Here is a 26,416-nt window from a genome sequence, read left to right on the forward strand (position 1 = left end):
CCCTTGTGTTTTCTCCTACCCACGTCTGCCCTGTTGATGCCTTAAGTTAAAAAGTGTACACCCTTGTAAGGCCTTTAATACACATTGACAGGTTGTTCCCATACCAGTCACACCCAGTGTCCCGGGGGCCTGCCCACCCACCCTCTGGGTAATCATCCTGCCACTGCTCTGAGCGCTTCTGAGCCTGGGAAGTCGGCCTTGCTTTCCTACATTACAGGCAGGGACCCCAGGGTGCTGAGTAGGGAAGGACCCTCCTCCCATGGGACGGGCATCATTCCCTTGGCCTCCCTCTCCTTCTCTGAAACCCCCATCTGCCTCCAATCATGGATGTCTTTTTTAAGTTTATTTAGGTTTTTCTGAATTTTCTAAAACCTCTGCCGTGAACATATGTTACCTTAATAATCGTTGAAGAAGTTATTAAAAACCAAAGCAAAGCTCAGTGCCATCTCGCCTCTGCCGCCCCCGGGATCCTCAGATCACCAGCCCCGGGTGCCATGCTCGCCACCCCCTTGTCCACCTGACCTCATGCATTTGTTTCCGTGTGACACTGTTACCCCTGACTTCTCTGTTTTTTGGATTATCCCGTGTGGGGAAGATGTGTCTGTTCATAGGCTGCAGGCCCCAGGTGGCTGGTCGGTAGCTGGTGTTTCCGCTGCGGCGTGGAGCCCTAAGGAGGCAGCAGGAGGTCTGGCCACGCCCTGCGGTGCTCCTCTTGCTTTCTGGCTGGCATCGTGCCCGACAGAGGAGCAGCGCACGCAGGCAGCGGGGTGGGGCGGCTGGGGGAGGGGCAGGGCTGACACTCAGGCTGTCTTGTGTCCTGGAGGCCCAGGGTGAGCACTGGCCAGTAGCCAGCTCTCTCCAAAAACAAAAACAAAACCTCATCTGTCTTGTTTGCCAATTTCTGTGGCATAATTAACACTCCCACCAGCACCTGTTTCAGGTTGCCGAGTGACACCACGGACCAGGGAGCTGAGAAGAGATGCACACGCTTGGCTTTTGCCGTCGGAGGCCATTCCAGCTCCCTGCTGGTGGTGCCCCTCCGTCCCCAGTGCAGGGTCCGAAACACAACAGTGGGCCTTCCTAAGTGGCCCCAGTGGCCCCCAAGACTGCCCTGGCCTGGGTCGTGACCCCATGATCAGTGCTCGTGGCATGAGAAGCATCCCCCCTGAGAATGGCACATCCAGGGCATCCAGGGTCCTCCGGGAGCCTCACCTCAGCACATTTCTTTGGTAGCACCAAAGGGGGACAGACCCCCAGTTTCCAGTGAGCTGGGCTGGACTCCATTCTTGGTAGACCCCATCTCACAGAATGATGACTCGGAATGGTAGCTCGCACCCTGCCGCTGCGCAGCCTAAAAGCCAAGGCGAGTCTGGCGAGGGCTCTGCCTGCAGTTGATACTGAAGGGAAACGGTTATCATCTGAGTGTTTAATCAGGAGGCAGCTTTGGCGAAATACGCTGCACCACCTGCTGCTCAGGCACCTGTGAGAAGGTCAAACGCCCCCGATGGTTCTTCATGTTCAGCCTGCTCTTTGGAGTCCGCGTCTGGCCGCACGTGCAAGCATGGCAGGGCAGCATGGCGTGTGCTTGGCAGCCGAGGGAGTGAACATGGAAAACCATTTAGTCGGCCTACACGTGTTTGTTTTCAGTAGATTACAGTATTTTTTTCTTATTTTCCCTTCTCTTTCTCTCCTGTTTTGTAATTGTGCTTGTTTTGTTTTGGTATCCCTTTTACACCCTTTTCTGCATATCATCTTTTTCTTTGTGTTGTGGCTTCATTCCATGTTTTTTTAAATCTTATCTTTTGGTTCTCCTCTTTTTTCCCCATACTTTTGAAAAAATCCATTGCATGTATCCCTCCTTTTCCTTTCTTTTCTTTCCCTTTTTCTTTTCCTTTCTCCCAACCTTCTTCCTTTTCACAGCATTGGAACACGGGAGGTAGTCACCCAGAAGAACTTGAGCGGCCTGGTGCCCATCCGAGACTTAAGACTAGACCCCAGCCTCCTCTGTTCCATCCCTTTACTAGCTATGAGCCCCAATTTACTGATTGCGTGGCTCTTCCTGAGCGTAGCATACCTGGCGGCCAAATTGCGTTGCAAATGAGTATCATTATGAGAAATTAACAAATCATCCGAAAAACAAAAGTGCCAGAACATGTCCAGCCACCGTGTACCTAACTGGATAGAAGGAATGTGTCAGAGCATGGTCCGCCGAGATATATTTCATGCCTTACAGTTTGACATTTTGTTGTTCTGAATTGTAAATACCTGCCAAATTATTTCACCAAGAGGACGTGTTCGTTTAAATTCTGTAGAGTTTTCAGTGCTTGTAACATGTTCTTACAGAGCTCTGCTACTGCTTTGTTTAGCTGGCCTGGAATTACTTGTACCAAATCTCTTACCTTCTGATGTAAAACTATTTATTACCTGTATATCTCTTGTGCCCTGTTTCCTAGAGAGAGGAATTCTGTCAGGAAAGAATTTGTATATTTGATACTATTCTTTAAATGTACTGCTAACCTTTCCTTTCCTTTTGAAGAGAAATGAAAAGTGTAGATGCTTTCTAACTGGCTCATCTAGATAAACCTATTTAATAGGACATGTACTTTCTGCTTTCATTTCAAAGCGTAGTCCCTGAAATTATAGTAGCAAATAGTTTGCAGAATTATAACATTTCCTTGCTTAAGTTATTATTTCCAAGTTGGGATGACACAAAGCTGTGAGGACGGTAGCTCATTGTATCAAATCAGGCACATAAAAATAACATATTTCATGTGACTTTAGAATTACTCTTTTAAATCTTTGTCATTAAACTGATCCAGGAACAAATGCACAGAGTAACAAAAGGCTGTTGAAGTTAGATACATTTATTTTTCTTGAAATAGCATTTTTCATCAAAAAAAAAAAAAACCCTGCTTCTTTAATTCCAGATTAAAGTCCAGATACCTTTTCTCTCTTACAAATCAAATATGGTTAATCATGAAAAAAAAAATCAAAATTTACCAAAAAATAAGGCCTGACTTTTGGGCAGTTGTGCCAGATGGAGGTGTGAGAGAGAAAAGGTCACTTTGGTTTCTGTTCTTATCACGCTTAATTTTAACATGGCAAATGTCTGTAAAATGGGAGGATTTGTAACCTTAACATTCCTGTGTGGAAAACGGTGGCTAGACACCTCTGAAGGCAGCAGAGTAGATGACAGGGAACCCCATAGATCCTGCATAAGAAACGGGCGGTGGCTTCTCTGTTTTCCAGCTCAGATTATGTTGTGCTCCTGTTTTGGCCTCCAGCTGGCTTTCCCATACCTTGCATTTTATGGAAGTGGATTTCTTTTCACCACTCTAGAAACACTGGAGTGAATTTAGAGAAGCTGGCTTTTTCAGAAACTTTACCCCCAGGCATGCACACAAACCCAGTCCACCACAAAATCTGGCCTCTCCATTCCCTCCCCCAGACTTCCAGAACTGACTCTGGGGTTTCTCTGGTTTGGCCTCAGATCTGAGTCTGGGTTCCGGAAACTGTAGAGGCAGTTACGACTGCAGAAGCAGTGGGTGACAGATGGCAGATGCAGACTTTAAATTCTAAGATGAAAGGGCATCCTCCCCACCGCTGTGTCCTAGACCTGAGCACTGAGGGAGCCTAGGGCAGCCGAGTCCACTCTCCTCACAAGTGCAGTGTGGTCGCTCTTGTCTTTTCTAGAATGAGGTGGCTGCTCTGTGGCACAGCTCCTGACATCTGTCAGGAGGGAGTCTCTCTCCAGATGCCAAGTGACTGGCGGTGTTAAGTTGTAGCAACATGACACTAGTCACAGGTGAGGTCCTGCCAGCCTGTGGCTCTTGTGGAGAGGTGTGTCCACCACTTGTCCTCCTCCACATCAAGGTGTACAAGTCGACTTTCTGAGACCATCTCGTTCCTTTACTGGAAAGAGGGCAGGCAGGGCCCACGGTTCACGTTCCATAGCTCCTAGCCTGTTCTGGGTAAAGCACTCCTGCTGCCCCCCGGGTGACACGTGCTGTGCCCGCCTCCGGGCTGGCAGAGACCGTGCGCAGATGAGGAAGGCCCTTCTGACCACACGGAGTGTCCCCTCCTCTTCCCGGATGCCACCGCCCGCCCAGCAAATGGGGGCCGCGGCCAGCTAGAAAAGCGCCCTCCCCCGCCTCCCGAGGGGCCTCACGGACACCATGGCCTGTCCCCGGCTGTCTGCCCCTGGCTGTCATGGTGCCCACCAGGCCTTCCTGTAGGCTTGGCTGCTAAGATAAGAGAGAAATGGATGGAAGGAGAGGGGCTCAGATTCTTGGTTTTTCTCTTCAGGGGTGGGTCAGAAGGCAGTACGTTCTAACTCTGCAGTCACGAGGTGAGATGGAGACGGCACACCGCGAGATCAGATGAGGCTGGGTGGGGGGTGCTTTAGAATATCTGAGGAAGGAAGCTCAGGGTGCCTCTGAGCTGAGTTTTCATGTCGCCAAGGCCTTACGAAGTCAGGCTAAATATATATTTGAAATCTTTCCTGCTTTAGTAAGTAACAGGCAGGATAAAACAAAGATGGGGAGATGATTCAAGAAAGGGGAGTCACTGATACTTGGTGAAGGTTTTCAGGTTGCTTCTGAGCTAATGCTAGCGCTGAGGCAGTGTCAGCACAGGCGACTCTAGATGTTCAGGATACCAAGACACTCGTGTGTCCAGATGAGTTCTAAAGGGGAAGATCCCCTCCGGAAAGGAAAAACAGAGCTGTCACTAAAATCAGTTGTCACTTGGGGTTTCAATTTTAATTTTTTGTTTTAAAAAATAGATGTCCTTGAAATAATTTATTGATATAATAAAAAAAATCATGTAGCTTTGAAATAATTAAATCCCTCTTTCTAAAAATCTATCCAAGGCCGCCTCAATGTGTATTATAGACTCCTAAAAATAATGCAGCCACCGTGAGGGATCAGGGTATTCTGCCTTAGGACGGAGGCTGGCCCCTGCGGCAGGAAACGCCAGTTACCACAGCGTGGCCTTGCCTCTCTCCACAGCTCAGGCCCCAGCCCCAGGCTGGAGCTTGTCTAAACACTGGGTGATAGAGTCAGCGTGTGATCAGCCTCATTAGTTAGATTTTGTAAACTCAATCCAAATTCAAACATCTGAGGGGAAATAAGCACAATTTGATTTAAAAATAAAGTGTAACCTTGCCTGTAATTTCATGTGTAGTATATATTCAGCCAGCTAAACCAGTAATCGGCCTCTTTAACATGTAAATAAAAAGGTAATGTCAGAGTTCACAAATTCTTCTTCGTTCCTCAAAGCAGTTTGACATTTACTACTGCTAGGTAGTTTTTGAAAAGTGTGTACCTTTCTTTGTAAATGGAGAAGCCATATCTGAAATAGTCCAATAATGTAAGAGCTTCCAGAGATTAAAGAAGCACCTACATAGCTTCTGCTTTAAACGGAGTATTTTTATCTGATTATTGGATGTTAGATCAACATGGTCTTCACTTACTCTAGGGCTCCCTGCTCGTATGGCCTAGGCGCTCAGTGCGGATGACACACATGTAGCTGAGGGCTTTGAGGCTCTTGTGACAAGAAAGCGTATCTGAGTTACTAAATTACTTAATAACAAGCAGGTGGATACTTTTCTAAAATGCCCGAGTTTCTCTTCTGAATAAAATCACTGTCTCACCAAAAATATTTTTCATGTTCTTAATAATGAGATTGTCATTTTCACTTTAAAGGGCTTGAGCTATTGCCACCGATATTTTTTTTTAAATGCATGACACAATGGTCTTCATACAACTTGAAATATTTTTTAAATCACTGTTTCTTGGTAACTGCAAATTTTACATCTCATAAAGGGGATTTTGTACTAAATTTAATAATTAGTTGATTTAACTGCTAGTCTTAGAATAATATAAAACTATGAACTTATACTGGCTATATAGGAAGTCATTCCTATTTAGAATCGCTTTTGCCTGTGAATTTGATGTCTATGAGAACATTTCCCAGAGAGCTCCCCTGAGGCTCCCATGTGGGAACGTGAGGCCTGCCTGACAGCTCATCCTTCTGTTGGGCATTTGCTTTGCCCACTGGATTGCCATGGCAACCCTTGATCAATGCAGCAGCGGAAGAGGCTGGTGGCAGGTTCTCTAGGGAAGGGCCCCTGTGGGCTCTCACTGGCTCAGTGGCACTCTTGAGAGAGGTGACCACGAGGGCAGCTCACCTGGAGAAGGTGACCTCGGTGGGGTCACTTCTTCACGACGCCCCAGCGCTGAGAGCCGTGTAGCCATCGCACAGCCTGCGGCATTGCTGTGTGCCCGGGACAGCTGTCTCCCAGGTTGAGACAGCATGTGACAGCCGCCTTCTGAGCCAGATGGTTTTGCTACATGTTGAATTCTGCAAGGAAAATCAGCATTTTGAATTTGAGACGGTTAACAGCTGTTGCTAATATAGAAAAATGCAGCTTTGTAAAGGCTTTTGCTAAGAGTAGCACTTTTTCCATTCAAATTGCTAAGTGACAGAACCTCTGAACCACTAGTTAGGATAGGCCCCTCAGATAACCAGACACGAAATACATGAAACCATTACCTTAAAAAAAAAAAAAAAAAGAAAAAAAAAAGAAAGGTTGTCCTCCACTTCGATACAGTGCTGCTTTTGGAAATGCAGACCTCGCAGTCCCACACAGCCTGTGTCCATCTCTGTGCTTCTTAGTTGCCTTGCTCAGAAACCCGCCATTTTACGTGTGTATTGTCATAAATGAGTCTGGCATCCATTTCAATTGATCGACCTTTGTTTTAACGCTATGAAACTAATCAGCTCTTTTCATCTGAGGTTAAGTCTTTTCTTTTTTCCTTTTTTACTGCTGTCATTTCTTGTGCTTGTTTTTTCCCCAGTGAGGGTTGTCGAAGAGAAAATACAATGAAGAATGTTGGAAGTCGCAAATATGCGTTTAATTCCCTGCAGCTGAAGGCTTTCCCCAAGCATTACAGGCCTCCTGAAGGGACTTACGGAAAAGTTGAAACGTGAACACACGGTTTCCTCTAATTAGCTGTTATGTAATAAATGTGGGTACCCTCTAGTGTCATATATGAATTCTTCAAGAAGACCTGAAGGATTGGTTTTTACTTTCATGTTTTTAAAACTATTTCACTAAAGAGTCTATGGAGCATGTTTTTTGCGTTGGAATCCATAGCAGGTAATGTTGGGCTCACCAGTGTGGAGAGTTAACTGCCCATTTAAACAGCCTTCAGCCATAATCACACAGATAGCAGCAGTTACCTGTATAAATCAAGCCAGGTGCGTCTGAAATGCTAAGACTTTTTAAAATGCCCACTTAGGCAGCTGCTCACCTAACTTATTTTTCTACTGAGTAACTCAAAATTGAGCATTGATTTACAACCTACTTTTTAAAAATCTCCATGTAAAATGGTAAATAATAGTTTAAATGATTGGATCCTGGGCAGACCACTAAATGTTAAATGTTAAGGGAAGTTTTGGGGAAAGATGCTCGCTCTCTCATGCGGTCAGGGCGAGTGCTTCTGGTGCCTCAGCCTGCCTGTAACAGCACGGGTGGAACCAGGAGTTGAAGTAAAGGCTGATAAATCAGCCTGAGATAAGGCTTATTAGAAGACAATACCTGCAAAGCTCCCCACACAGTAGGGGCCACCCCTGTCCCTTAAAGAACAGGGTGTCTGCTCGAGGACATGAGGCCAGCCGTCTCCTGTTGCCTTATGCCCCGTGTGTAGTCCACGGCCCCAGGGCACGTCTCCCCTTCTCCCCCATGTCAGGACCTCGCACGTGGTATTGTCTGATGCCTCTCAGTCAACAATGGGGGATTTTGCATAGAGATAGTGGAAGCCTAAGTATTTTCAAAATTGGTGTCCTCTGGTGGGTTTCCCAATTTTTTGTCTTCTAGAAGACAATACAATCAAGTTTGACTGTCTGATGAAAGTGTCTTTTAGGTCTGCAATAATTGTTACTACTCATTCTGTTATGTAAGATGGCTATTGAGAAAGTTGAGATATCTCCTAAAATGAGATTTTGAAAGGGATTAATGGACCATAAAACTTAGGAATTTCATAGAAAATTATGTCTGGTCATCTATTATAAGATGATGATGAGTCATCTGCACATAGCAGAGTTTTTTCTTAGTTTATATGTTTTTATCAATTCTGTTTTTATCATTATTATGTTTACATGTTATTTAAAAGGCTGTAAAAGAAATGTATGTGGCACATATTCATGATACTGATCCTAATGACTTGTGAACCCTTAGGAAGTTCCTTTATCTAAAATTCTAAATGCTATTCTTTGGGCTCCTCTAGAAATGCCACTTGGAAACATGTAACAGGCTTGGGCCTGGGGAGCTGAAGCACAGGCGAGACCACCCCTTGGCAGGGTCAGAGGGTGGGCATCAGGTAAGGGTGGAACCAGGTGACCTTTCAGATCCTTTCCTCCTCAAAAGTCTGCACACCTGGAGCCTGCCGTCTCCTGACGCCCACTGGTGAGTGTGAACTGGTGTGGAGGGTGAGTCCGTGAGGGACCCTTGGTGCTCACCAGCCCCTGCACAGCTGGGTTCACTGTGGAGGGCGGAGGCGGAGAAACTTGTCCCGCAAGCCCACTGCACAGGTGGCAGCAGGTGGTGTCGGATTCTCCTGTTGTGTCAATCCGTGTGCAAAGACAGCTTCCAGTATAGCTGATTTAGTGTTTCACCTCCACCATTTCATTTAATTTGTCATTTTCTAGTATCTATATATTTCCATCTTTACTCATTTTAACATCATTTTTAAAAACTCCCTTGTATTTTTAATGTTACTCATACAACTTTCAGATTTTTTTTTTTTTTGGGGGTCTGAAGAGCATTACCTGAATTTACCAAAAGGGAATAGCAAATGTTGTCATCTGTTAGCGGTTTTGCATGTGGCACCTTTATGTGAATATTTTCCTAATTTTGGCTTCATGTTGGATCACCATAAAAGTCGAAGACTTGGCTAATCACGTAGAAAATATTCAGGTTTCAGTATTCCACCTGAGCGTTACTCCCCTGCTCCTGTGCGGTAGTCAGTCTCACGGCGGCATTGCGCGATTACAAAGCTCGTTGAGTGGGGGCCACATTGCCCATCGTGGTGGCTGCAGGTACCCAGGTCACACGGGAGCTTTGAGTTTTCAGTTGGAGAAGGAAGGCAGTTTTACAGGTTCCCGTAAAATAAGAGGTTCCATCAAGTGCTCCTTATATAAGGCACCCATTTAAAAAGAAACGTTGAGACGTACTGAAAGCTCAGATGTGACGTGGATTCTGTGAAAGCGTCTGCAGCACAGTTGCCTTTGGTTTCCTTTAAAAACGTACAAATACTGCATAATAAGTTTTGTCCCTACACAATTGTATTTGCCAAGCTTAGTGCGTTAAGGTACTTTTATTTATTTGTTTCGGACAGTATTAATATATATAAACATATAGTTACCGTTTTATATATTCTTAGCTCATTCAAAGCCATGTATGCTGTAAATGTGCTAGTCTTTAGAATGACAATAAACAACTAACGAGATCATTAAACCTGGTCTGCCTGATTCATTCTGATACATTAGGAGGACTGGTTCTGTGGTCGGCATCTGGCTGGACTGCTGGGCACTGCATTGAGTGCTCAGTGTTTGTAAACGTGAGACATTTCTGTTTTATAATCCTGTTTTCACTTAGTTGGAAGTAGAGGGCAGTGAGGTGTGGGGTTCAGCTTCAGGCAGACTCGGATCCCTATCCTGTTCTGCCTTTCGCTGGCTGGTGACTTTGAGCAGCTTGCTTGCCCTCTCTGAGCCTCCCTCCATGTGCTGAGTATGAAGTTGCTGCTTTTGCCCTTGGTCCCAGTGCACATCAGATTTTGCGTGCACCCTGTAAGAGTGAAGTTCCTGTCTCCCCCAGCCCTGTGGAGATGCTGCAGTTAAGCCTTCAAAGCCAAATGCTCTGGGAGCTCCTCTTCCCAAAGACAGACCCCCAGGCTGGGGAGCCTGACATGGGGCTCAGAACTCTCACTCCTGTGGGAGAACCTCTGCAATATAATTACTCTCCAGTTTGGGGGTCACCCACCCCCTCCCAGGGGTATGGGATTTGACTGTACTGCGAGTGTGTCCCTCTTACTCTCTCGTTGTGGTTCCTTCTTTATGTCTTTGGTTACAGAGTATCTTTTTTGGTAGGTTCTTATCTTTTTTTATCAGTGGCTGCTCAGCAGTTAGCTGTGATTTTGGTGTGCTCACGAGAAGAGGTGAGCTCAAGGTCCTTCTACTCCGCCATCTTGTCCCAGGAACCGAGGAAATTTTAATCCAGGGTCATTGTGCTCTCCAGATCATCGACCATGTCCCCACAGTGAGTATCAGAGAAAAATCCCCTTATGCCTCCAGCAGGAGAGAGACGGAACCACTCCTGAGATCTGCGTGCTAAGTGTGGGCACAGTGGGCAGTGTGAGATGATAGGCATCAAACGTTCCTGAGTGTTAGCTGCTGCTCGTACCCTCCCACATCCGTAAGTGTGGGTGGTGTCAACTCTGTGGGTTGCCTGGCCATCCGTTGTGTGACTTGATGAAATGTCACTCCGTGAATGGTCTGATTCTTCATTATGTTGCATCTTGTGCTCGGCACACATGCCCAGGGATCTCCCTTGGATAAATTCCTAGCAGTAGAAATGTACAACTAAAGGATAATTTAAATGTTCTGAAATTTTTGAACTTTTAATATTACCAGAGTACTCCCAGAAAGTTAAACTACCACCTGGAGCACCACCTGCCTTTCCCTTTCTCATCGGAGCTGGAGACGGCACCTTGTTTCACTTCCATTCCTTTGATTACTCTGAAACTGAACATCTTTTATACTTATATTCATGCTTCTACTTTTGTGACTTCGAGTGTACATCTTTTTCATGTGACTAAGTGTTTTTAATACACAGTCTATTCACTCCTCTGTCACATTTTGTGGTCTTTTTAAACCTACTTGTCAGCCGTCTTTTGGTTTTGTTGATGGTAGGTAGGGGGTCTACAGAAGTGAAAAAATCTTACGTGGTGATATCACCTTTTTCTTTTTGCTGTTTGTTGTGAAACTGAGTCCTGGCTTCCCCTCTGGAGGTGACACAGCTGGCCCCCCATCCTTGTCCATGAGAGGGTGTCATGCTGTGCCCTCGCTGAGGGACAGCACCGCACTTGGCACCTTGCACGTTCTTGGTTTAATTCCATTTATGGTTCCTGCCTTTGCTGATACTGAGGTTACTTAAAAAATATTCACCTGTCCTTATTTCTAGTACTTACATGCTTTGTTTTACATTTAGAACAATTCATCGGGAATTATTTTTGGCATAAGGCACATGTTGTAGTGTTTGCTACGGTCAGCACGGCTCCCTCCTCTAAGCCAGCCCGAATGTTGCTCCTTTAAAGATAAGCAAGGGGAGACGTTTCAGGACATGGGCCACCGTCACCGTGCACTTCCTCCTACCCCTCCTCGATGCCATCTGGGTTTCCGTTCCAGCCTGTTAGTGGGTGACCTGGTTCAACCTGGCTGCTTGGTTCTAGGGGCAGTGACTGCAGAGGTTCTGATTGGAAGAAGGTAAGGGGGGCTGGCGGTTGGAGTTTCCCCATTTGTAATTTTGCTGAGGACAAAAATGATCAGCTGTTCAAAAAAGGGCCATTACCTTTGTAAGTTCCTTACAGGCTGTTCTAACGGGTCTCCCCTTTTTTAAAAATTTTTTATTGATGTATAGTTGATTCACAATGTTGTGTTAGTTTCTGGTACACAGGCAAGTGATTCAGTCATGTGTGTATACATATTCTTTTCCATTATAGATTTTTACAAGTTACTGAATATAGTTCTCTGTGGCATACGGTAGGACCTTGTTGTTGATTTTATATATAGTCATGTGTATATGTTAATCCCAAACTCCTAATTTATCCCTCTCCCCCCTTCCCCTATGATAACCATGAGTTTTCTATGTCTGTGAGTCTGTTTCTGTTTTGTAAATAAGTTCATTTGTATCATATTGTAGATTCCACACATAAGTGATATCATCTATTTGTCTTTCTCTTTCTTCAGTCAATATGACAACCTCTAGGTCCCTCCATGTTGCTGCAGCTGGCATTAGTTCATTCTTTTTTATGGCTGAGTAGTATTCCTCTGTGTATACATGTGCCACATCTTTACCCATTCCTCTGTCCATGGACACTTGGGTTGCCTCCATGTCCTGGCTATTGTGAGTAATGCTGCTGTGAACCCCGGGGGGGGGGGTGTCCATTGGCATTAGCATTTTCTCCAGATACACGCCCAAGAGTGGGACTGCTGGACAACGTGGTAACTCCATTTTCAGTTGAGGGACCCCCCCCCCGTGTCCACAGCGCCGGACTCCACCCCCCCGAGCCCCTTCCAGCACGTTGGGGCCGTGTTTGACGTTTTCCTGCAGGACCCCCGCGGCCTGATGGGCTCCCGCACTGCTGTCGCGAGGTGGACCCTCAGCCACAGGGCCACCCCTTAGGCACACGGCAGGGCTTCCGGCGTTGCCGTCCTTCTGGCCTGGGGAGTGCCAGGAGCCTGGGCCAGCAGAAGGGCCTGGCCTCAGGTCTGGACATCCTGTTGTGCTCTGGGAGTGGGCCCTTCCAGGACCAGCACCTTCGAGCAAGCCCTTGTGAAACTCTCCACTTGCAGATGGACAAACTCTTCCCCCGCCTCCCCCCGCCCCAAATGTCTTCCCTTACAAGCCTCTAGGAAGAGTTGATTTTTCAGTTGATTTCGCAGGTGCTGCTCTGCAGTGTGTGAAACACTAGTCCAGAAGCAAAAGGTTCCCTGGAAGGGGACAGCTCAGGGCGCCTGACCTGCCCTACATGCTCATGAGGGCTGCCCAGAGGGAGGGCAGAGCTGCCTCACAGGTATTGATTACCTTTACACTTTTAAATGTACCTTCCTCTCAGAGGCCCTTTCCCAAAGTAGAAAGTAATTAAACTTACAGTGGATAAAAATCCAGTATTTGAGAACAGGAAGGAAAATAGAAATGAAAGTGACATCTCTGAGGGGTGTATGTCAACCCCAAAGGTTTTTCATTCCCACGAGCACGAAGCAGCACAGGCATCGGCAGGGGGAGAAGTGACTGGAGAGATGGAAACTTCTATTTAGCACACTCCATGCTCCCACAGGATTCTGGAAGCAGAACAGCACTGGCCAGAACTGACGGTCCGGCGCCTTGCTTACGCTGACCGTGGGCAGTGACACCAGCACAGCGCATGTCAGCCTACAACGTGTCTGGAAGCCAAATGTTGACTTTTAGGTGGAGAGTGCAGGTGGGGTCTGTGCCGTGCTCTGAACTGCAGCGGGGCCCTGTGAGTGGGCCTACACAGGCACCCCCCCCACCGCCCCCAGCTGTGGCCACCAGGGAGACCGCCCCAGCCTCAAGTTACAACTCTGTCCTGCGCTGCCCAGGGGAGAATGCCTCTCCCCAGTCTATGCTGAGATTTGGCAAATGGGTAACAACTTTGTCTTTTTTTTTTTTTTTTGCGGTACGCGGGCCTCTCACTGTTGTGGCCTCTCCTGCTGTGGAGCACAGGCTCCGCGGCCATGGCCCACGGGACCAGCCGCTCCGTGGCATGTGGGATCCTCCCAAACTGGGGCACAAACCCATGTCCCCCGCATCGGCAGGCAGACTCTCAACCACTGCGCCACCAGGGAAGCCCTAACTTTGTCTTCTTTTTATTACAGTTGTCACTACCCAAGCTCTGACACAGATTCCTGAGAGGGTGGGAACAGAATATCTGCACTCCAAATCCCTCCTCAGACCCCTTTTGTGCCTCAGCACTACTTTGCAATGACTCTTCCTGCACCAGGCTTCCAGTGGGCCTTTTCAGCCAGTCCAGGCAGGTCTGCATTCAATTATAAATCTTTATGGTGCTCTCACTCTCTGTTGTACCATTTAACAGACAAAAAACAGCCAGGTTGGAGAGGACAGGAAGTGTGCTTGTTTCCAGAGTGAGGAACAACATAGCTGCATTTGAGAGATGGATGTAGAGGGATATGGCAGTTCATCACTTCCTCCGTGCTGCTCGTCCTGCCCTTGGCTTCTGTGCTTTTCCCTTCCTGGTCTCTCACTCCACCTCTTCACTCTGATTGGCTTGTTGTCCTCCATCCACCACTAGCACTGTGGTGGTCCCTAGGTTTCTGTCCATAACTCCCTTCTATCGTACTTCATATGCTTTTCCTGAAATACCTTATTAGTCATTCATATAGAATAAGTTACCACTCAATTGCTAATGACTCCCAAATTTCCTGATCCATCTAAATATCCAGCCATATCCCAGTCATTCTACTTGAGTGTCTCGGTGTCTCAAACATAGCATGTCAACACCAAACTCATGCATTCCCCCCCATCTAAGCTGGCTGAGCTCTCTTCTGATAAATGACCTCACCTTCCCTCCCCTCCACATCCCATCAGCCACTAAGAGCGTATCTCTTCAACCCATTCCATAATTTCCATCCACACACTCACAGTCCTGGTCCACATCCACACTCCCTCTCATCTGGACCACCTCCCCATAGCTTTCTTATTCCTCCTTCAAAGCCCATCTCAGGCATGCCCTTTTCTATGGTAATTTCTCTCCACAACATGATCTGGCCCTTAAAAAAAAAATTTCCTCAATCAATCAGCCTTGAATATATGCATTTTATATTATGCATATCTCATTCATCATGTTACTTACCTTTTATTTTGTCCAGCATGTTACTTTGAGTTACAACAGCAAATGCAATGCCTGTCACACAGGAGCTATTCAAAAAAGCTCACCGAATGAAAAGATTTTTTTTTGATGTTCAGTTGAAATCTTATTTCAGCACTAGACTATTGCTTTTCTCTGTATATAATCAGTTATTCTAAACACATTATAAGGAGCCAAATTCAACAGGCTCAAGGGAGAAGGCAAACTTAACAGTATAGTGTGGCAAACACCAGGACAGTGGTTTTCTCTTGGGGGTGAGCAGGCAGGTCTCTGAGGAATGTTAAGCACTACAGAGGGTTCAGACAATATTCTGTTGATCTGGATGATAGTTACATGGTGATCTACTTTATAGTTAACTGGCAACATTATAAAAACACTATATTGGGACCAACCTCACACACCAGTGGACAGGCACAAAAATTCTGCAGGCCGAAAGGCAGTGGCACAATATATTTAAAGTGATAAAAGGGAAAAACCTACAACCAATAATCTGCCCAGCAAAGCTTTCATTCTGATTGATGGAGAGATGAAAAGTTTTACAGACAAGAGCTAAAAGAGTGAGTTAGCTCCAAAAAACCAGCTTTACAAGAAATATTAAAGGAACTTCTCTAAGCAGAAAAGGCCATTACTAGAAACATGAGAATCAGGAAAGGAAAAAGCTCATTGCTAAAGATAAATATACAGTAAAGGTAGTAAATTAACCATGTACAAAGCTAGTAGAAGGTTAAAAGAAAAAAAGTAGTAAAATCATGAACATCTTCTTTAAGTAGTTAATAGATACACAAAGCTGTAAAATATGACATGAAAACCAGTAAGTGTTGAGGGAGGGGAGCAAAAATGCAGGGTTGTTAAAATGCATTTCATGTTAAGAGATTAGCAACTTAAAATAATCATTATATGTACATATGTGTGTGTATATATAGAGAGAGCTATACATAAACCTCATGGTAACTAAAAGCCAAAAGTCAATAATAGATGCACACACAAAAAAGAGAACGGAATCCAAACATAACTGAAGATAGTCATCAAATCACAAGGGAAGAGAACAAAAGAAAGGAACAAAAACTACAAGAACAACCCCCAATTAACAAAACAGCAATAAGTACACATCTATCAATAATTACTTTAAATGTAAATGAGCTAAATGCTCCAATCAAAAGACACAGGGTAGCTGAATGGATAGAAAAACAAGACCCATATATATGAGGCCTACCAGACTCACTTCTGATCTAAAGACACACAGACAGAAAGGGGATGGAAAAAGGTACTCCCTGCAAATGGAAATCACAACAAAGTTGGGGTACCAATATTATATTAGACCAAAAAATACCCACCTTTAAAACAAAGACTATGTAACAAGAGACAAAGAAGGACATTATATAATGACCAAGCCATCAAGAAGATATAACAATTGTAAATATATATGCACCCCACATAGGAGTACCTAAATACATAAAGCATATACTAACAGATAAAAAGGTACAAACCGTCAGTAACACAGTAATAGTAGGGGACTTTTAACACCCCATCTACATCAATGGACAGGTCATCCAGAAAGAAAATCAATAAGAAAACACTGTGGCCTTAAATGACAAATTAGACCAGATGGACTTAATATATATAGAACATTCCATCCAAGAGAAAGGAGAATGCACTTTTTTTTTTTTTTTTTTTTTTTTTTGCGGTAAGCAGGCCTCTCACCTTTGTGGTCTCTTCCATTGTGGAGCACAGGCTCCGGACGCACAGGCTTATGCCTGAGTGGTTCAGCCGCTCCGTGGCATGTGGGATCCTCCCGGACCGGGGCAGGAACCTGTGTCCCCTGCATCGGCAGGCAGACCCCCAACCACTGCACCACCAGGGAAGCCCAAGAATGCATTCTTTTCAAGCGCACATCAAACATTTTTCAGGATAGATCACATGCTAGGCAATAAAGCCTCAGCATATTTAAGAAAATTGAAATCATCAAACATCTTTTTTGACCACAAGGCTATCAGACTAGAAATCAACTACAAGAAAAAAACTGCAAGAAACACAAACATGTGGAGGCTAAACAATATGCAACTAAACAACCAATGGATCACTGAAGAAATCAAAGAGGAAATCAAAACATACCTGAAGACAAATGAAAAGAAAAACACAATGATCCAAAATCTATGGGACCCAGCAAAAGGAGTTCTAAGAGAGAAGTTTATAGCAATAGCTTAAAAAAAAAAAAAAAAAATCCCAACAAACAAAAGCCCAGGAGCAGATGGCCTCACAGGTAAATTCTACCAAACATTTAGAGAAGAGTTAACACTTACCCTTCTCAAACTATTCCAAAATATTGTAGAGGAAGGAATGTTTCCAAACTCATTTTAGGAGGCCAGCATCACCCTGATACCATAAGCAAAGATATCACAAAAAAGAAAATTACAGGCCAATATCACTGATGAACACAGATATAAAAATCCACAACAAAATATTAGCAAATTGAATTCAACAATACATTAAAAAGATCATACAACATGATCAACTGGGGTTAATCTCCGGGAGGCAAGGATGGTTCATTATCTGCAAATCAACCAATGTGATATATACCACATTAACAAACTGAAGAATAAAAATCATATAATCAAAAAACAAAATGACAAAAAAATCATACGATCATCTCAATACATGCAGAAAAAGCTTTTAACAAAATTCAACAACCACTTATAACTCTCCAGAAAGTGGCTATAGAGGGAACATACCTCAACATAATAAAGGCCATATATGATAAGCCCACAGCTAACATCACACTCAACAGTGAAAAGCTAAAAACATTTCCTCTAAGATCAGAAATAAGACAAGAATGCCCACTCACCACTTTTATTCAAAATAGTGTTGGAAGTCTTAGCCACAGAAATCAGACAAGGAACAGAGAAGGAGATTAAATTGGAAAGGAAGAAATAAAACTGTCCGTTTGCAGATGACATGATACTATATATAGAAAATCCTAAAGACGCCACCAAAAAACTAGAGTTCATCAATGAATTCAGTAAAGTTGCAGGGTACAAAATTAATATACGGGATATGTTGCATTTCTATACACTAACAATGAACTTTCAGAATGAGAAATTGGGAAAACAACCCCATTTACCACTGCATCAAAAAGAATAAATTACCTAGCAATAAATCTAACTAAGGAGATCAAAGACCTTTACTCGGAAAACTGAGACAGTGATGAGAAAATTGAAGATGACAGATGGAACGATATATTGTACCATGTTCATGGACTGGAAGAATCAGTATTGTTAAAATGACCATACTACCCAAGGCAATCTACAGATTCAGTGGAATCCTTATCAAAATACCAATGGCATTTTTCAAAGAACCACAACAAGTAATTCTAAACTTTGTATGGAAACACAAAGACCCCAGATAGCCAAAGCAATCTTCAGAAAGAAAAGAGCTGGAGTTATCATACTCCGTGACTTCAGCCTATACTACAAAGCTATAGTCATCAAACCAGTATGGTACTGGCACAAAAACAGACACATAGCACAGTGGAATAGAAGAGACAGGCCAGAAATAAACCCACACACTTATGGTCAATTAACCTATGACAGAGGAGGCAAGAATATACAAATGGGGAAAAGACAGTCTCTTCAATAAGCAGTGCTAGGAAAACTGGACAGCAACATGTAAAAGAATGAAATCAGAACATTTTCTCTCACCATATACAAAAAAATAAACTCAAAATGGATTAAAGACCTAAGTGTAAGACTGGAAATCATAAAAAAAAATCCTAGAAGAAAACATAGAACACTCTGATAAACTGTAGCAATTTTTTAGATCTGTCTCCTAAGGCAAAGGAAACAAAAGCAAAAATAAACAAATGGGATCTAATTAAACTTAAAAGCTTTTGTAGAGCAAAGGAAACCATTGACAGAATGAAAAGGCAACCTACTGAGAGAAAATATTTGAAAATGATATGACCAATCAGGGGTTGATATCCAAAATATATAAAGAGCTCATACAGCTCAATATCAAAAAAACCCCCAAACAACCTGATTTTAAAATGGGCAGAAAACCTGAAAAGATAGTTTTCCAAAGACAACATACAGATGGCCAACAGGCATATGAAAATCACTAATATCACTAATCATCAGAGAAATGCAAATCAAAACCACAATAAGGTATCACCTCACAACTGTCAAAATGGCTATCACCAAAAAGAACACCAATAACAAATGTTGGTGAGGAGGTGGAAAAAAGGGAGCCCATGTACTCTGTTGGTGGGAATGTAAATTGGTGCAGTCACTATGGAAACAGTATGGAGATTCCTCAAAAAACTAAAACAAGAACTACTGTATGAGCCAGTAATTCTGCTCCTGGGTATATAGCCAAAGAAAATGAAAACACTAATTTGAAAAGATTAATGTGCCCCAATGTTCACAGCAGCATTATTTACAATAGCCAATATATGGAAGCAACCTAAGTGTCCATCAACAAATATGTGGATAAAGACGACGTGGTGTGTATATATATATGTGTGTACACACACACACACAATAGACTACTACTCAGCCATAAAAAAGAATGAAACTTTGCCATTTGCTACAATGTAGACAGACCTGGAGGGCATCATGCTTAGTGAAATAAGACAAAGACAAAAACTATCACTTATATCTGTAATCTAAAAAATAAAACGAATATAACAAAACAACCAGACTCAGATATAATAGAGAACAAATTAGTGGTTACTAGTGGTTACTAGAGGGAAGGGGGGAGGGGGCAAGACAGGGGTACAGGATTAAGAAGTACAAACTACTATGTATAAAATAAACTACAAGAATATATTGTACAGCACAGAAAATATAGCCAATATTTTATAACTTTAAATGGATTATCTAAAAAAATTTTGAATCACTGTGTTGTACACTTGAAACTAATAGAACATTGTAAATCAACTATGCCTCAATGAAAAAAACAACACCCTATGTACCTTTGTTATATTTAACAATAAAAATTACATGTTAATCCATCATTCAATGAAAAATCTGAAAAGAAAATTTAAAAACCAATTCCACTTACAACAGAGTCGAAAAGAGTAAGATAATTAGGAATAAACCTAACCACAGACACAAAAGTCTTACATACTGAAAACGACAAAAAGTTGCTGAAAAAAATTAAAGACACCAATAAATGGAAAGAAATTCCATATGAATGGATTGGAAGAATTTATATTGTTAAGAGGCCAATACTATCCAAAGTGTACAGACTCAACATACTCCTTGTCAAAATCCCATTGGTGTTTTTTGCAGAAATAGAAAAATCCATTCTAAAATTCACACGGAATCTCAAGGGACTCTGAATAGCCAAAACAATCTTGAAAAAGAACAAAGTTGGAGGTCTAGTACTTCCAGATTTCAAAACTTAATAGAAAACGACAGTAATCAAAACAGTGTGGCAGGGCTTCCCTGGCGGCGCAGTGGTTGAGAGTCTGCCTGCCAATGCAGGGGACACAGGTTCGTGCCCCGGTCCAGGAAGATCCCACATGCCGCGGAGTGGCTGGGCCTGTGAGCCATGGCCGCTGAGCCTGCACGTCTGGAGCCTGTGCTCCGCAACGGAAGAAGGCCACAACAGTGAGAGGCCCGCGTACCGCAAAAAAAAAAACCAAAAAACACCGTGGCACTGGCTTAAAGACAGACACATAGTGCAGTGGAATAAAAAGGCCAGAAATAAACCCTGGTATAGAAGGGCAAGTAATCTTCAACAACGTAGAAGACCATTCAATGAGGAAAGGACGATCTTCTCAGTAGTGTTGGGAAAACTGGATATCCACATGCAAAAGACTGAAATTGGACCCTTACCTTATACATATCAACTCTAATTGGAACAAAGACCTAAACATAAGAAGTAAAACAATACAGCTCCTAGGAGGAAACTTAGGGGAAGAGCTTTCTTGGACAGGGCAATGATTTCTTGGCTACAACACCAAAAGCACAGGCGACAAAAGTAAAAACAGATAAACTGGACTATATCAAAATTGCAAACTATGCATCAAAAGAACACAATCGGGCCTCCCTGGTGGCGCAGTGGTTGAGAGTCCGCCTGCCGATGCAGGGGATACGGGTTCGTGCCCCGGTCCGGGAGGATCCCATATGCCGCGGAGCGGCTGGGCCCGTGAGCCATGGCCGCTGAGCCTGCGCGTCCGGAGCCTGTGCTCCGCGGCGGGAGAGGCCACAACAGTGAGAGGCCCGCATGCCGCAAAAAAAAAAAAAAAAAAAAAAAAAGAACACAATCAACACAGTGAAAAGAAATGGGAGAAAACATATCCAAATCATATATGTGGTAAGGAGTTAATATCATAATATACAAAGAACATCTAGAACTTAACAACAAAAGAGCAAACAACACTTTTTTAAAATGGGCAAAGAACTTGAATAGATATTTCTCCAAAGAAGATCTATAAATAGTTAACAAAGACCTGAAATGATAAAATGGGGCTCAACATCAGTAGAATTGGTGGTTACCAGGGGGTGGGAGGGAGGACAGGGTAATGGGGAGTTGTTTAATTGGTACACAGTTTCAGTTTTGCAAGATGAGAAGAGTTCTGGTGACTGGTTGCATAACAAGTTGAATTACATAACACTATTGAACTATATACTTAAAAATGGTTAAGATGTTAAATTTTTCATTATGTACATTTTATCACAACTAAAAATTTAAAATGTCAGCTTTCCTCCATTGTTGAGCCCGGATGGTGTGGTGGTGAAAAAGGAAGGCTAGAAGAAGGTGGAATCAGGGAGATGCCCTTCCACCAGGGAACTAAGGCTCTTGAGAAGTCTGTTTTGCTGGAAAGTAAGCCTCTGTTATGGAAAACACTTTCAGCATTTAAAAAAAAATTAAAAAAAAAAAAAATTAAAAATATAGGCACTAATAAAGGTATCAGAAATTATGTTGTAAATGGATTATAGACCTACATGTCAGCTAAAACTATAAAACTCTCAGATGAAAACAGGAATAAATTTCCATAAGCTTGGAAGAGGCAGTGGTTTTCTTTAGATACACCAAAAGGAAAAATTGGAATTCATCAAAATTAACAACTGTGCTCCAAAAGACAGCATCAAGAAAGTGAAGATAAACTACAAACTGGGAGAAAACATGTCAAAGGCCAATCGTTTGTCTTTAAAAGGAACTTGTATACCTAATATACAAAAATAAAAAACAAAAAATCACAATAAAAAGACAACTCAAATGAAAAATGGACAAAAGATCTGAATAGACATCTTTACAAACATACAAATGGCCAATAAGCACATGAAAACATGCTCAATATCATTAGCCATTAGGGAAATGCCAATCAAAATCCCAATTTGATAACACTTCATACCAGATAGAATGACTGCAATCAAAAAGATGAAAAATATATTGAGGTGCTCCTGTGTTGGGTGCATATTTATTTTCAATTGTTGTATCTTTTTCTTGGACTGATCCTTGATCATTATGTAGTTTCCTTCCTTGTTTCTTGTAACAGTCTTTATTTTAAAGTCTACTTTGTCTGATATGAGTATTGCTACCCCAGCTTTCTTTTGATTTCCATTTGCATGGAATATATTTTTCCATATCCTCACTTTCAGTCTGTATGTGTCCCTAGGTCTGAAGCAGGTCTCTTGTAGACAGCAAACATGAGTCTTGTTTTGCACCCAACATAGGAGCACATGAATATATAAGGCAAATGCTAACAGACATAAAAGGGGAAATTGACAGTAACACAGTAACAGTGGGGGACTTTCTAACACCCCACTTACACCAATGGACAGATCATCCAGACAGAAAATTAATAAGGAAACACAAGCCTTAAATGACACATTAGACCAGATAGACTTAATTAATATTTATAGGACATTCCATCCAAAAGCAGCAGAATACACTTTCTTCTCAAGTCACAGGGAACATTCTCCTGGATAGATCACATCTTGAGTCACAAATCAAGCCTCGGTAAATTTTTAAAAATTGAAATCATATCAAGCATCTTTTCTAACCACATCGCTATGAGATTAGAAATCAGCTACAGGAAAAAAAAAATGTAAAAAAAACACAAACACATGGAGGCTAAACAATATGTTACTATATAACCAATGGAACACTGAAGAAATCAAAGAGGAAATCAAAAAATACCTACAAACAACAATGTAAACATGACGATCCAAAACCTATGGGATGCAGCTAAAGCAGTTCTAAGAAGGAAGTTTACAGCAATACAATCTTACTTCAAGAAACAAGAAAAATCTCAAATAACCTAACCTTATACCTGAAGCAACTACAGAAAGAAGAACAAACAAAACCCAGAGTTAGTAGAAAGAAAGAAATAATAAAGATCAGAGCAGAAATAAATGAAACAGAGACAAAGAAAACAACAGCAAAGATCAATGAAACTAAAAGCTGGTTCTTTGAGAAGATAAACAAAATTGATAAAACTTTAGGCAGGGCTTCCCTGGTGGTGCAGTGGTTGAGAGTCTGCCTGCCAGTGCAGGGGACATGGGTTCGAGCCCTGGTCTGGGAGGATCCCACATGCTGCGGAGCGGCTGGCCCCGTGAGCCACAATTGCTGAGCCTGCGTGTCTGGAGCCTGTGCTCCGCAACGGGAGGGGCCGCGATAGTGAGAGGCCCACGCACCGCGATGAGGAGTGGCCCCCGCTTGCCGCAACTAGAGAAAGCCCTCGCACAGAAATGAAGACCCAACGCAGCCATAAATAAATAAATAAAATTTAAAAAACAAAACAGAACTTTAGGCAGACTCATCAAGAAGAAAAGGGAGAGGACTCCAATCAATAAAAATCAGAAGTGAAAAAAGTTACAGTGGACACCACAGAAATACCAAGGATGGTAAAAGACTACTACAAGCAACTACACACCAATAAAATGGACAATCTAGACAAAACAGACAAATTCTTAGAAAGGTACAACCTTCCAAGACTGAACCTGGAAGAAATAGAAAATATGAACAGACTAATCACAAGTACTGAAATTGAAACTGTGATTAAAAATCTTCCAAGAAACAAAAGTCCAGGACTAGATGGCTTCACAGGTGAATTCTTGTAAACATTTAGAGAAGAGTTAACACCTATCCTTCTGAAACTCTTCCAAAAAATTGCAGAGGAAGAAACACTCCCAAGCTCATTCTACGAGGCCAACATCACCCTGATACCAAAACCAGACAAAGCTATCACAAAAAAAGAAAATTACAGGCCAATATCACTGATGAATGAAGATGCAAAAATGCTCAACAAAATACTAGCAAACCAAATCCAACAACACATTCGAAGGGTGATACAACATGATCATGTGGGATTCATCCAGGGATGCAAGAATTTTTCAATATCTGCAAATCAGTGTGATAAACCACATCAACAAATTGAAGAATGATCACCTCAATACATGCAGAAAAAGCTTCTGACAAAATTCAACTCCCACTTATGATAAAAATTCTACAGAAAGTGGGCACAGAGGGAACTTACCTCAACATAATAAAGGCCATATATGACAAACCCAGAGCGAACATCATTCTCAATGGTGAAAAACTGAAAGCACTTCCTCTAAGATCAGGAACAAGACAAGGATGTCCACTCTTGCCACTTTTATTCAACATAGTTTTGGGAGTCCTAGCCATGGCTATCAGAGAAGAAAAAGGAATCCAAATTGGAAAAGAAGAAGTAAAACTGTCACTATTTGCAGATGATATGATACTATATGTAGAAAATCCTAAAGATGCTACCAGAAAACTACTAAAGCTCATCAATAAATTTGGTAAAGCTGCAGGATACAAAATTAATACACAGAAATCTCTTGCATTCCTATATATTAACAAAATATCAGAAAGAGAAATCAAGCAATCCCATTTACCATCTCATCAAAAAGAATAAAATAACCTAGGGCTAAACCTACCTAAGGAGGCAAAAGATCTGTACTCAGAAAACTATAAGACACTGATGAAAGAAATCAAAGATGACACAAACAGATGGAGAGATATACCATGTTCTTGGATTGGAAGCATGAATATTGTGAAAATGACTATACTACCCAAAGCAATCCACAGATTCAATGCAATCCCTGTCAAATTACCAAAGGCATTTTTCACCGAATTAGAACAAGAAATTTTACAATTTGTATGGAAACACAAAAGACCCCAAGTAGCCAAAGCAATCTTGAGAAAGAAAAACTGAGCTGGAGCAATCAGGCTCCCTGACTTCAGAGTATACTACAAAGCTACAGTCATCAAAACAGTATGGTACTGGCACAAAAACAGAAATACTGATCAATAGAACAGGACAGAAAGCCCAGAGATAAACCCACACACCTGTGGTTACCTAATCTATGACAAAGGAGGCAAGAATACATAATAGAGAAAAAACAGTCTCTTCAATAAGTGGTGCTGGGAAAACTGGACAGCTACATGTAAATGAATGAAATTAAAACACTCCCTAACACCATACACAAAAATAAACTCAAAATGGATTAAAGACCTTGTAAAACTCTTAGAGGAAAACATAGGCAGAACACTCTTTGACGTAAATCACAGCAAGATCTTTCTTGATCCACCTCCTCGAGTAATGAAAATAAAAAACAAACAAATGGGACCTAATGAAACGTAAAAGCTTTTGCACAGCGAAGGAAACCATAAACAAAACAAAAAGACAGTCTTCAAAATGGGAGAAAATATTTGCAAATGAAGCAACTGACAAGGGATTAATGTCCAAAATATACAAACAGCTCATGCAGCTCAATAACAAAAAAACAACTCAATCAAAAAATAGGCAGAAGATCTAAACAGACATTTCTCCAAAGAAGACATACAGATGGCTAAAAAGCACACGAAAAGATGCTCAACATCGCTAATTATTAGAGAAATGCAAATCAAAACTACAATGAGGTATCACCTGACACCAGTCAGAATGGCCATCATCAAAAAATCTACAAACGATAAATGCCAGAGAGGCTATGGAGAAAAGGGAACCCCCCTACACTGTTGGTGGGAAGGTAAATTGGTACAGCCACTATGGAGAACAGTATGGAGGTTCCTTAAAAAATTAAAAATAGAGCTACTATATGATCCAGCAATCCCACTCCTGGGCATATATCTGGAGAAAACCATAATTCAAAAAGATACATGGGGACTTCCCAATGGTTAAGAATCCACCTGCCAATGCAGGGGACACGGGTTTGAGCCATGGTCTGGGAAGATCCCACATGATGCGGAACAACTAAGCCCGTGCACCATAGCTACTGAGTCTGCACTCTAGATCCACAACTACTGAAGCCTGCATGCCTAGAGCCCTGCTCTGCAACAAGAGAAGCCACTGCAGTGAGAAGCCCGCGCACCACAACGAAAAGTAGCCCGTGCTCACCACAATTAGAGAAAGCCTGTGCACGGCAACGAAGATGCAACACAGCCATAAATAAATAAACAAACAAAAAGATACAAGCACCCCAATATTCGTTACAGCACTATTTACAATAGCCAGGACATGGAAGCAACCTAAATGTCCATCAACAGAGGAATGGATAAAGAAGGTGTGGTACATATATACAATGGAATATTACTCAGCCATAAAAAGGAACGAAATAATGCCATCTGCAGCAAGATGGATGATCCTAGAGACTGTCATACCGAGTGAAGTAGGTTGGACAGAGAAAGACAAATATCGTATGATATGCCTTATATGTGGAATCTAAGAAAAGGGTACAAATGAACTTACCTAC

General features: G+C 42.5%; 1 protein-coding gene across 6 annotated transcripts in view; it reads left to right on the top strand.

Moving 5' to 3' along the window:
• Positions 1-26,416, top strand: part of INPP4A (inositol polyphosphate-4-phosphatase type I A) — a 75,915-nt gene that overhangs the window by 47,634 nt on the left and 1,865 nt on the right. The window contains exon 24 of one of the 6 annotated variants that reach the window (XR_014017460.1): positions 6,861-11,547. Coding sequence is in view for 5 of the 6 variants with exons in the window: in XM_081254362.1 (XP_081110488.1) it covers positions 1,921-2,101 (181 nt within the window). In the remaining variant the exon portion in view is untranslated. Of the gene's footprint in view, positions 1-1,920; positions 2,225-6,860; positions 12,323-13,756; positions 13,840-26,416 lie in introns of those variants that run through there. The other 5 variants (XM_081254362.1, XM_081254359.1, XM_081254360.1 and 2 more) reach the window with 5 other exon arrangements.

Source organism: Mesoplodon bidens (genome assembly GCF_964165515.1).
Source record: "Mesoplodon bidens genome assembly, chromosome: 14".
In the NCBI taxonomy this organism is placed as follows: domain Eukaryota; kingdom Metazoa; phylum Chordata; class Mammalia; order Artiodactyla; family Ziphiidae; genus Mesoplodon; species Mesoplodon bidens.